The 12,278-nt window shown below is 45.3% G+C and overlaps 1 protein-coding gene across 29 annotated transcripts in view; it reads left to right on the top strand.

The window, feature by feature from the left end:
* LOC133465957 (RNA binding protein fox-1 homolog 3-like) overlaps positions 1 to 12,278 on the top strand; it is a 350,051-nt gene that overhangs the window by 294,447 nt on the left and 43,326 nt on the right. For 23 of the 29 annotated variants that reach the window (XR_009784790.1, XR_009784789.1, XM_061749174.1 and 20 more), the window contains 2 exons: positions 714 to 1,013; positions 11,479 to 11,610. Coding sequence is in view for 27 of the 29 variants with exons in the window: in XM_061749174.1 (XP_061605158.1) it covers positions 714 to 1,013; positions 11,479 to 11,610 (432 nt within the window). In the remaining 2 variants the exon portion in view is untranslated. The remainder of the gene's footprint in view (positions 1 to 713; positions 1,014 to 11,478; positions 11,611 to 12,278) is intronic. The other 6 variants (XM_061749178.1, XM_061749172.1, XM_061749179.1 and 3 more) reach the window with 3 other exon arrangements.

Below are 12,278 nucleotides of genomic sequence, written 5' to 3'. Positions count from 1 at the left end.
GGTCCTTTGGGGACTGTGTGATCTACAACATCCTCCGTGTTCATTAGCGCTGATCAAGGCGATCGCTAACGGCAGGCCTGATGCACCGTGACGGCTGCCGCTGCGTCGGTGCGCGGGGCGGTGCCCCCGTGATGCCCCGCGGTCGCATTGGCACATCTCTAATGGTGGACACTTTGATCTCCTCGAACTCAGTGATTTCCAACCACCGCGGGGAACGATCCAATTTCACTTAATTGGTCTGAATGTCTTTTTTTTTTATTTTTTTTTTTTACTGCAAATATTTTATGTATCTTTGTTCAGAGCAAGATTGCATGACTTGTTGAAGCCAAGTGATGACCAATTTTCGAGGTGACTCCATTTTGACTTGCTTGATTGTGAATGGCACTTGCAGTCATTTCAGTGGGGAAAATGGATTTGATATACAGTCGTCCCTCGCTATATCACGGTTGACTTATTGCGGGTTGAGTGCATCAGAGATTTTTAGTGTACATTACAGTACAGTTACTCAACTCCACGTCTCAGGTAATGTAAACATTGTCTTCTTATTGCAGGGGTTGTCTGGAATGTAGCCGCCGTGCTAAACGAGGAAAAACTGTACGAGTAAACTGAGTTACAATCTTGGGATTAGATTTGTAGGTTAAATGTGTTCTTTGGCTCGATGACGGGTGAAGAAACACTGCTCTAACGCATTCATTTCTGTATGTGTCTCCCAGGGTAACCAAGAGGCCGCCAACCCCGCGGACGCCATGACCCAGCCCTACACCGCGGCCCAGTACCCCCCGCCCCCACAGAACGGTATCCCCGCCGAGTTCGCCGCGCCTCACCCGCTCCCCACGCCCGACTACAGCGGGCAGAGCCGCGTGGCCGAGCACGCCATGACGCTGTACACGCCCACGCCCACGCACAGTGAGCCGGCGCCGGGCACCGACAGCAGCACGCCCACCATCGCCGCCCCCGCACCGGTCAGTGTCGCTCAGCACCTGCAAACACTCTTCTCCACAGGCCGCCAGCAAGTAAACACCTTTCACTCTTCTTTCTCAAACTTTAACCATGTCATTTTAACGCCTGCTTCTTCCTTATAGTTTCCATGTGACCTGTAGGGGGCGGTAATCATACATTTCCTTCATTTAAATGGGGAAAATGAATTTGTTATGCGAGTAAATGAAGTTACGAGCTTGGTCACGAAGCAAATTCAACTCGTAAATCAAGGTACCTCTGTCTACCAGCTCTCCCAATGCAGTGTCAGTGTAAGGTATAGACGTGGGAGGGGCAGTTGTTACGTACCTCATTATCTGAAAGCGGCAAGCCACAACAGCTGCGAACAGTCTGCGTTTTCCGGTTGCTAAGCAGTTTCTGAGAGCTGCTTCACGTCGAATGCGAATGGTTGTTTGTTTGTGTGTGCCCTGCGACTGGCTGGCGACCAGTTCAGGGTGTACCCCGCCTCTCGCCCCAAAGATAGGTGGGATAGGCTCCAGCACGCCCGCGACCCTTGTGAGGATAAAGCGGCTCAGAAAATGGATGGATGCATATATATATATATATATATATATTTAACACAAACACACTTTTATGCATTCATACTTGCAGCAGTCACATGACTCCAAGTGTGTAATTTTCTACTCATTTTTTGCACGATAAGCAGAAATGTGCAGTAATGCGAGTTACGCCAGAGAGCGCAGCGGCGTTATCGGGGGTGCTGCAGTCCGCATGAATGATTTAGGGGCGCTGGGCTCCGTCCTGAGAATGTGTGCAAATATTCATCAAACATCCTGAGCGCTGACGTTATTGGAATCTCGGACTTGTTAGCGGCTCAGAATTTTGATTTTGAAATATTTTTTTGTATTAATAAATCAATAACTTTTGGGGATACGCACCCTATATTTGCTTCTTTTAAATAGGAAGAATACAATGAAATATTAAAATGAATTTCTTCATCTATCAAGGGAGATAGATAGATAGATAGATAGATAGATAGATAGATAGATAGATAGATAGATAGATAGATAGATGGCTATATACACTGTATATGCTGTATAATATCATTTTTATTTTTCAAATATACAGTATGTCTTAAATTATTTTAATAGATTTAATAATTCATTCTCATTATTTACTTTTACTCCTCATAATTAAGATACAGTGTCATTATAATTAATGAATGAATCAGACAATAAATACAACATATTTAAGCACATATAAATATATATATTACACATTTTTCTACTTATTTGTTTTCACTTTAAGTTACAAAAAATACCCAATAATTTAAGGAAATCAGTAACTTAAAAAAAAAGAAAAGTATTGTAATTGAATGAGTATTGTTATATTGTCTAGCTACTGTACATGTGTTAAAGTATTATGTATGTTTATAGGATTACAACACTGAATAATAAATGATAGTTATGGTCGCCCATCAATGGCATTTCCAATTATTACCCCCCCCCCCCCGTGCCTTTTTAAGCAGTGTTGGAACCTCGGACTTTCCACAAAGAAGCCCCCCTTGCCGGGTTAGCGAACTAGCTCCAATTCGGCATTTTCATTCCCGCCACTTCAAATACTTTTGATCCTCGGCTCAAGATGGCGAAGATGGCGATAAAAGCGGAGATGTTTCACGCCGCTAAAGCACAGCAACGCGTCCGTAAAGACCAGTAACGCCGTCAGAGATGAGACCCTTAAGACCGCCACGCTGCTCTCGTCTCTCTCACAGCGGGAAAACACCTGCCGGGAGAGGTCAACGCTCGACTGCCGCCTTAACTGGGTCACACACGCACACACACACACACACGCACGCGCACACACACACTATGAATTGTTAACTACTAACTGCCCTCTCTCGCAATCGCAGTTGCGTGGCACGCGAAAGCTGATTCTATACTTTTACTTTTAATGGCACAGGAAGTCAAACTTCGATTCGTCCTTGGTTGAAATCTGCGTTTTTGGAGAGACCCTCTAAAATGCTGCTTTTTAAATAGTTTAACCCTTAGCACACACACTTTCAACTTCTGAAAAAGGAAAAAAATATATATCACAGCGGAGTTCACAGGTGATTTTTTTTTCTTTAATCATTCTTGGAGCGTGCTATACCAAACATTTTGTCTTTCTTTCAGTAAATGAAATAATCATGTTCCAAACTGAAACACAAGATTATGATTTTTTTTTTTTTTTGGGGGGGGGGGTCTCCTTTTTAGGAATCAAAAAAATTGTGTGTAAAATGAAAAATCAGAATATGAATGTACCATTACACTCCTACTGACATAACTTTTTTTTTTTTTTCCAATAATACAATAATATGTCTGCTGAGAACGAATACATACGTTTCTGCCACGTGGGAATACAAATGCTCAAAACGACGCTGACAACCACAACAAAAAATACCCCAACTATGATCGTTTACACGTCAAGGCTAACGACGCATTTTCATCCGGCACATTTCCGTAGCGCGGCGGCGCCTCGTCGGTTCGGTTTGGATTTACAGCGCTCTTGTTACACCGGCGAGTTTAAAGCTGGCAGAATCGCCCCTTAACCCCCCACCCCACCCGGCCGTCTCCTCTCTCGCCTTCACCATCTCGCGGCCATTCAAGCGCGCCTCTGCCCGGGAAAAGAGCCTCGAGGTGGTGGCCTTCCTCCTCCTCCTCTTCCATCCACACATCCGCCCACAAGAGTGAGGCGGTGACATTATCGGGGTGTAAACAGAGTCTAATCCTCGGGGGGATGGTGACACGGTGTCGCCCACCGCTGAGTTGCGCCAGCTTTAATGGCGCGAGCTGCCCATTTGCCTCGGGTAACACCGCCGCCGCACGGGCCCGACTGCCTTTTGATTGCCGACGCGCAGATTGAAAGAGCAGATTCTCAATGGAGGCCCCTCCGCCACCTCCCCTCGTCGCTGCTCCCTTGACGCCACTTTACTCTGCACAGCTCTCCGACATAAAGACTTAAAAAGAAGCGAGAAGGTTCTGTGACGTTTGTTTTAACGAGTCCCCTTTCCCTGCCTCCCCGGCTGGTTGGCCGTCCATCGGCATATCTTCCTCTGCCCTCCGGAACCGGACCTCGAGGGCCGTTCTACAGCGGTGCTGCGAGATACGAGGGACCAGACTTGCAGTGCCGTGAAAAACTACTGCAAAATGCTCCATTTTTGTTCCATTCAAGTCAAAAATATCTCCACAGAGATGTGAACGACTCGTTGCCAGATAGAGAAAATACCAGTTATTCGGTTTAGGGGGCAATTACTTTTCCACACAGGCTCGGGTAACTTGGACAGAATTACAGTTTGTGTATTTAAAACAACCAAATGGCTTTGCCTTTATAGTCCACTAGCTTAGTGCTAAAAATTTTTTTAAAAAAAGCAAAATGCCATAGGCGTGCTAACTAATAAAATCAGTTTTGTGGGGTTTCAGTGGTTCTCAAACTTTTTACACCAAGCACCATCTCAAAAAACACCTCCAAGTACCACCATCAATGAAAACTATTAAAATATAGTAGCGTAGAAGATCTACGCGTTTAAAAATGAGGCAGAGGCGTTATTCCTAGAAAGTAAGAAATGTAATATTAATGTAAGCTGCTGTAAAATTGCACATAGTTCACACACGGTAAACATGTTTGAAAACAAACATTTCAAAAAGATTCAATAAAAGTATTTCTGTCGCTTGGTAGCTACAGATACAGCGCAGTTTGTATTAAGTTAAAAAAAAAAATGCACCAATTAAGGTACTGTAATGTCGTCATGTGTGGGCAAGGATGTGCTTTTATCCGTTTATTGGATGGGACAGTCAAACACACAAATGCAAAATGAGAACGGTCACAAGGAGCTGCTCTAGGCCACAACTCACACCCAGACACTCACACGCAGAGAAACATTTTCCAGCATTTATGGCGTTTCAATTGTTTCCCATGAAGAACACTTTTGTTTGCTGGTGTGTCTTGAGATTTTTCAAACGTTAGATAAGTGCTTTGGCTCAATATAGGTTGCGAAGCAGTGCTCGGGAGGGGAAGGGCGGGGGGGGGGGGGGGGGGGGGGGGTGACGCTTTCGACGATCCGGGCCAGCGGTGGCGGGCTCGTTATCTGGCCGGCTTCAAATAGTCCGAAGTCGGCATGAATTTCATGAGTAATCACTCTGCGTTCAGATAACAAATTAAGGCGGCCGGCGTGAGGGCAGCACTCAATTCCACATTTGTCCGCGGTGAGAAGACTCTCCAAAGGGGATCCTGGGTGACTGCGATAACACCCAAGGAAAAAAATGCAGCGATATCCAAGCTCGCCTCTTTGTTTGTGTCATCCACCGGTTTCCAACGCGAACGCTCGCTCCCGTGTCGCTCAATCTCACCGTCCGCCAAGGACGCTCGATGCGGACGTTTGGAAAGAACGCGCTGATGGTTCATCGATTCTAATTTCTTTATGAAACAGACGGAGAAATCCTTGAATGTCTGAAGTGGCTGAAAAGGACCATTTAGCCTCTGATCTGACCTTCTCGTTGTGACATGACGGAACAACGGGGCCCGGGATGCTTGAAAGAAAGCGGCCTGGGATGAGTCACTGGACTACGAAAATAATGAGCAAATGATGCGGAGGAGATGGATTGTTGGGTAAAAAGGAGAGATGAACTTTTTAAATCCAAGGAGGAGTTATTTTCAAGGAGACGTCGTCTTCATTTTTTTGTAAAAGATTCTTACTTTCTCTGAAAGAGTTTTTTTTTTTTACTTGACTAAAAACTAACTCTATTGTTATTCTTGTTAGGAGTAAGATTTATTTATTTTTTTTTTTTTTAATCAAGGACTCCCTTGTAATTCTAATGCCGATTCAACCTAACTACCATTCGCAACCCTAAATGCCAGTGGAACAAAAATGTTTTTCTAAATAAGATGTAATATCAGTATTATGTTATGAGCGGAACGTCATATTTTTTTTTACAACAAAAAAAAACAATCTTTCTCCTAACAAGAATAACAAGATAATTTAGCTTTTCGTCAAGTAAAAAAACAAAACAAACAAAGCAAATTTGAATTCGGACAACTTAATAAGGAAAATAAAGTTAATAAGGAAAGTAAAGCAGAATTGTAGGAAAATAAATTATTATGATAATTCGTAGCAGGAAATATCCGGTGACACCAGTCTTCCCGGTTAGCCTTCTCGCTGCAATACACCATTGATTTCGGAGCTTCTAGCGCACGTTAGCATCCAGTCGCGGTCTCTCGCGGGAGATACGACTTCTTTCGAAAACGGCAAACAAACAGGCCGAGCAACAGTAAACTACGAAGAATAAATTCAAACTCCCTCTATGCGCGGACACTCTTTAATCAGATGTAGTCTACTGTACCTCCCTGGCCGCGTTCCAGTCAGATAGTTTCAATTATGCTCTTGTAATGCCACTCTGCAAGGAGTCGGGAAAAGCGCTGAGGCCAGCAGTTTGCAGGTGATTTGCAAAAAACAGCGAAGGGATTCTTTGGAGAGAAGTGGCAGAACAGGAAGCCAGCGAGCCGCCGGAGATGACAGCTCGCGCTGGCACGGACGCCGCATTCCGCATCCCGCCGCCTCCTTCCTCTTCCTCCTCTGACCGCTTCCCTCTGACAGCAGCTGTCGGGACAGCAAAGTGGCGCTGATGGTGGCCTCCCGTGGCGTGGTCATTAGTTTCCACTGCGACGACGCCATTTCTCACGTAGGTAGCTACTCAGCCAGCAAAGGCGAGGATGTGGGTGGCTGAACATGAAGGGAGGGAAGGTGGGTGGGGAGGATCGTGAACAAACAGGTAGGGAAGCCAGGGAGGCAAGCAAGCGAGTCGGTCGGCGGGCCGATGGATGGCCGCTCAACAGGTGCGCTCGTGAGGAGGATGGCGACCGAGCGGGTAGGGAAGTCGGGGAGGTAAGCAAACCAGGAAGTTGGTAAGCAGTCCGAGCAGGTGTCCAGCTGGCAACCTAGCGGGGAGGATAGCAACCAAAGCAGGAAAGTTAACAGGGACCATGTCAAGACAGGTAAACAGGAAGACAGGCTGATGGACATCCTGACAACAGTGAAGTTAGAGAGGCTGGAAATTAGAATGTCAAGCATATTGGTAGACAGGCTTATGAGTGTCTAGGCTGCCAGAAAGGATGGCGACCAGGTAGATGGGAAAGGAACGGGGAGGCAGGCCACCAGGCAGCGAAGGAGGCAAGCTGGCCGGTAGGCGAGCTAGGAAGCCGCTTTATGAACATCCCATCAACGGTGACGTCAGAGAGTTTGGGTGGGTAGCCAGACGAACAGGTGTGAGAGGATGGCGACCAGGTAGATAGCTCAGCAGGACAGTAAAGCAATAGTTAGGTAGGCAACCAGGCCACCGGGATCCGAGGTACCGACCTGATAAATTTGCAGTGCTCTAATGAGGCTGTTGTGTTCTCTCCGTGTCCTCGTCGTTGGCGAGCCGCCTGACAAGCTGCGAACGAGCCTGGAAGTTAATCTGGATGTTTGCAAACACGGTGCCTCGGCGTGATCAAACACACACGGTAGAATGCCATTCGCTCGGCGGCCCGCTAAAGGTCGGCGGTGTCTTGTGTGAGCGATGAAGCAGATTGACCTGCGGCGTGGTGCTGTTAGTGGAAGGGGGGAGGGACGGGGGGGGGGGGGGGGGGGGGGGTGCGCCGGTTTCTCGCCGCCCTCTGCCATCCCGACATCTGTCTGCAATGTGTCACCCCGGGCCCGACACGGCCAGTCGGGCTATTAACCTCCACGGCAGAGTTAAGACCCCTACTGGCCGACTCGCTCGCGCACAAATCCACTCCAGCCCCTCTGCCATCCTTTGTTCACGCTGGCCTGGGGGGGGGGGGGGGGGGGTCCTACCTGGTGGTGGGCGCGGGGGGGAGGTTGATCGAGTGGGACCTTGAATCAAACCGCTGTCAATGTTCACAATGGATGTCGGTGACGACTGGAAATGGGCCATAAACGGCAAATAAATGACAGCCATCGCCATGGAGATTGTGATTATGATAATGAGAATAATAAAGGAGATCATCATCACCATCAGCGTGATAATGATGGTACTGCCATGATGAATTGGAAGGAATGCGTCGCGAAGCTCATTTCTGCGATGCTCGGAAATGTATCACTGAGAGAGGCCTCAATGTCACTTGCATTTCACATGGGGATTTCCCAGGAGGCTTTTCAGTTTGCCTTCAGTGTTTGACATTTACAACTAGCTCCAGATGCTTCCTGATTAGCGCCCCCTAGAGCTGGGGTGCTTATTACGTCTTTTGGGTCCAGGGGAGAATTTTTTTTCAGGGACCTCCTCATAATCTCAACAGCAACTAATCATAATTACAATTAAAAAGTTGCCGATTTTGGAGGCCAAAAAAAGTGGGAACGCCACCGTAACAAATTCCTATTGTTTCGAGGGGGGAAAAAAAAAGAAGGGGCTTAAATTTGAAAGATAAAGATATAAAAGATATATTTCTTCAGGTTTCAAAGTTGTACTCTTCGGAGAAAAGTCGTATTTTTCCAAGATAAAGTTGAGTCGAAGTTGAACAACATTTGCCTATTGATGCCACAAGATGCTAACAGTCGAACCGGACAAAAGAAAAAAAAAAGAAAAATAAAAAGCAATCATTTTATTGATTCTGCAAATTGCGACTATGCGAGGGAACACCATATTCTTGAAAAAAAATGATTCTCGTTCACAATCATATCAGTGTTTTATTGGTGTGCCAGTCCTTTTAAGTGATGCGACGCAATCCCTTTTTCCTAATTATTTTTGCGGACCCCCAGTTTCAGAAGCACTGCTCTGGCGGACACATCGGCTCTCAAGCGAGCAGCCGGTGCTTGAGCGGCCATCTTAAGGTTGCCAGTTTGCCGCCCAACAAGACACCTCCGGAGAACACTGAGCCAGGATGTTCATGAGTGTGAAAAAAGCCAGCCTCGTTTAGTCACCTAAATGCTATAATTACAAAGGTTCTGCTAATTAGCAGCCTGCGTCGTTGTTGAGGTTTTTTTTTCGAAGGGGGAGCTTTCACAAGCTCATAAGGTGTGCACCTTTGACCTTCTCACACCGCCCACACTAGAGGGAGATCTAAATGCAAAGTTGAAATGATGCGCGCGAGCAAATGTATTTATGGTAAAACTGTTAACAGTTTTTTTGAAAGAACTAGGAAGTCGCCGTATCTTCATGGGGTCTGGAGACGCGTGGGGGGGGGGGGGGGGGGAGTGCGAAAGTAGTTGTTCCGCAAAGTTGTCAAGGAGAGGTGCAATCCGTTCTTTGAGCTCCTAGATTGGGGTGCGATAAGTTGTTAGGCGGATGTATAGACAGGGCGGCGTATTCAGTGGTTTAATGAACGTGACATTTTGGGGGTTGTTATGCAAACCTGTTGACAATCTTAATTAATGCAAGTGTTCAATATTTACGACCAAACCTCTTCGTGTGTGGCGAAAGCCGACTTATTGAGTTATGACGATGTAAACTGTGACTAGCAACAGAATGTAATCAATCTGAAAGCGCCCCAACTGAGGAACAAGAAAGGGGGCCAAAAATAGAAACAAACATGTCCTACCTGATGTTGTTTCTTTTATTTTGGTTTTCTTTTCTTTTATTTCTTATTTTTGTTAATAATAAAAGTGGGTTTCCCAGTCAACAAGTCTTTTTATTGACTACCTCCACCCTTTGGCAACTTTGCGCATACCCGGAACTGCGATTTGTTGATTTTTTTTTGATTTTTTTTGTAATTTTTATTTTCTACATGAGAATGCGGTCCGTATGTTGGGCGAACTGCAGTTTTCTGTCAGTGGTGCGGTGCATTCGGTTGTCCCGTAAAGTGGGATGAGTGACCAGTGAACTTTGAAATCGCTTGTTTGGCAAACTAGTAAACAAAATGAATAAATAAAATTGAGATAAATGCATTATTCATTCTTTCATCTTCTATACCGCTTATCCTCACAGCCGTGCTGGAGCCTATCCCAGTTGACTCTGGGCGAGAGGCGGGGTACACCCTGAACTGGTTGCCAGCCAATCGCAGGGCACATAGAAACAACCATTCACACCTACGGGCAATTTAGAGTTTGTTTTCCGGGGATGTGGGAGGAAACCGGAGTACTCGGAGAAAACCCACGCAGGCGCGGGGAGAACATGCAAACTCTACACAGGGGAGGCCAGATTTCCTCCGAAAGCAAGCCCACCTGAACGCCGGCTGACATCCATCAGCGGTGTCACGGTGGGGAATGAGCGGGATTTGTCAGCCGCGGCAGACACGTCGTTTATATAGAAATGTCAGAATGGCATTCGCATAATGATGGAAACAACAACGCTTCGGGCTCAGGGTCCCCTCGCGTGCCAACGATGCCGCTAATGTGTCTCGGCTCTGGCCGCGTCGAGCCGCTGTGGGATCTATATCCGTGGCTTTTTTGTCACCGCCTTCAATCTTCCGCGTAGCTCAAGAGCTAAGTGCGAGAGATTAATATGCGGATTTGTGACGCACAACCTCCACGACATTATAACTCATCGGCTGTTTATCGCCGCGGCTTTCTCGTTGGATTGAAAAATGACTGACGCTGGAAGGCGGTGCTTCTCGAACTAAGGTTTCCAACCCCCTGGGGTCTGCGAGACTTATCTTTGAGCTTCCGCAAAATCATTTGCGAAAATGATTGTCGTATCATTTAAAAAAAAAACAAAAAAAAACAAGTGCAGACCTACGTAGGTAGCACCCAGCCCCAGCTATTCGGAGCTATTCTCGCCTATATTAGTCATTCAAACTGCTCTAAGTGCTCGAGGACTCTGAATCTTTGTGTACAATTGTCAAAAAAATAATAATAATAAATTGTACCAGCATAACTAGCAACCCCTTATTGCTCAGTGACTGTTTGTCTCCAAAGTGTTCTCTGTCAATTGACTGTCTGTTGTCGTGCTAGAGCGGCTTCGACGACCGGAGACAAATTCCTTGTCGTTTTTTCGACATACTTGGCAAAATCGAAATTCTAATTCTATTTGTGTTTTTATTGTGTTCTTTCTGAAACGCCCTAAAATGCCACAAGATGGCGCAAAATCCCAGTCTAAATAGGAAAATGATACTTTGGTGTGAAAGAAAGCGTGTTGAAGTGATCCATCTTGATCAAGAGGCAAGCTTTGTGAGCTGGGGAGGAGCTAAGTTTAGCCTGGGTTGTTAGTGGAAGATGTGACGGCAGTCTGTTTTGGTAAATCAATACAATATACAATACAACGCAAAAGCTAAATCTGTAATACATTTATTTTTAAGGGTAATAATGTGAGATGACGATAAAATTATATTGAACTGTTTTGGGATCATAGTTTGAGATATATTTACAATTGAAACTATTCATAATTAATTATAAAATATATACATATATTTTTTTTATCGTTCTTAGGACCCTGTCCTGACAAAGTTTGCCTTTGTTCTCACAAAGATGACGACTGTTGTCTTTAAAAAGTGTAACTTTATTCTTATACAATGCACAACTATAAAGCACGATGGCTATTGAGCGCGTTTTCCTGTTTTTTTATTTCCCACCCCCAGCAGACGGACGACGTGACGCAAACGGACGCCTCGCAGCACTCGGACTCGTCGGAGAAGCAGCAGCCAAAACGGTTACACGTGTCCAACATTCCCTTCCGCTTCCGGGACCCCGACCTGAGGCAGATGTTTGGGGTAAGTGCAGGAAAGGAACTCGGAGCATCGCACTGACCGAGACGAACTGACACGACGGACGACCACGACGCCCCAGAGTCAAAGTCAATTAGCCACCAAGATGAATCTTAATTTCTAATTTCCCTGATTAAAATGCAACATTTTGCCATTTAAAGGCTATTATTGCTCACAAAAAAAAGGCTACATTAGCCTATGAGAAAAAAAAAATCACATTCGGCCACAAAAAGGTAAATTTCGGCTTTGGAAATGTAATGTTTTGCCAGTAAACTAACCTTTCAGGACTGTTTCGTAAAACACTGTTATGCGATATTTGTTCACAAAAGAGCCACTGGAATATTGTTTTTTAACAATAGTTCAGTTAAAGGTTATATGAGGTCACACAAACTATGATATTTTTTGCCTTAAAGGATATATGTATATTTGAAAAGAGGCTGTATTGGAGTGTGCGTTGAGTTAGAGCGCAAAAGCTTTCTATAGTTGGAGTTGTTCATCATTTTTATTCACAAAGGATAACACATTTTAGTGTCATTTCATAGTTACGTGAAAATGTTGGACTTTCTCTGCTGTTGTGATGAAATCTTTGAAAGACTTTACCCCAACATTTTTTTTTTTTTTTTTTATAAATTAGCATCTTTGTTGCTAGATTTGTATTAACTTAGAATACCGCA

Source organism: Phyllopteryx taeniolatus, chromosome 16, assembly GCF_024500385.1.
Source record: "Phyllopteryx taeniolatus isolate TA_2022b chromosome 16, UOR_Ptae_1.2, whole genome shotgun sequence".
In the NCBI taxonomy this organism is placed as follows: Eukaryota; Metazoa; Chordata; class Actinopteri; order Syngnathiformes; family Syngnathidae; genus Phyllopteryx; species Phyllopteryx taeniolatus.
The sequence above is the reverse complement of the archived record's forward strand: the minus strand, read 5'-3'. Positions and strand labels throughout refer to the sequence as shown.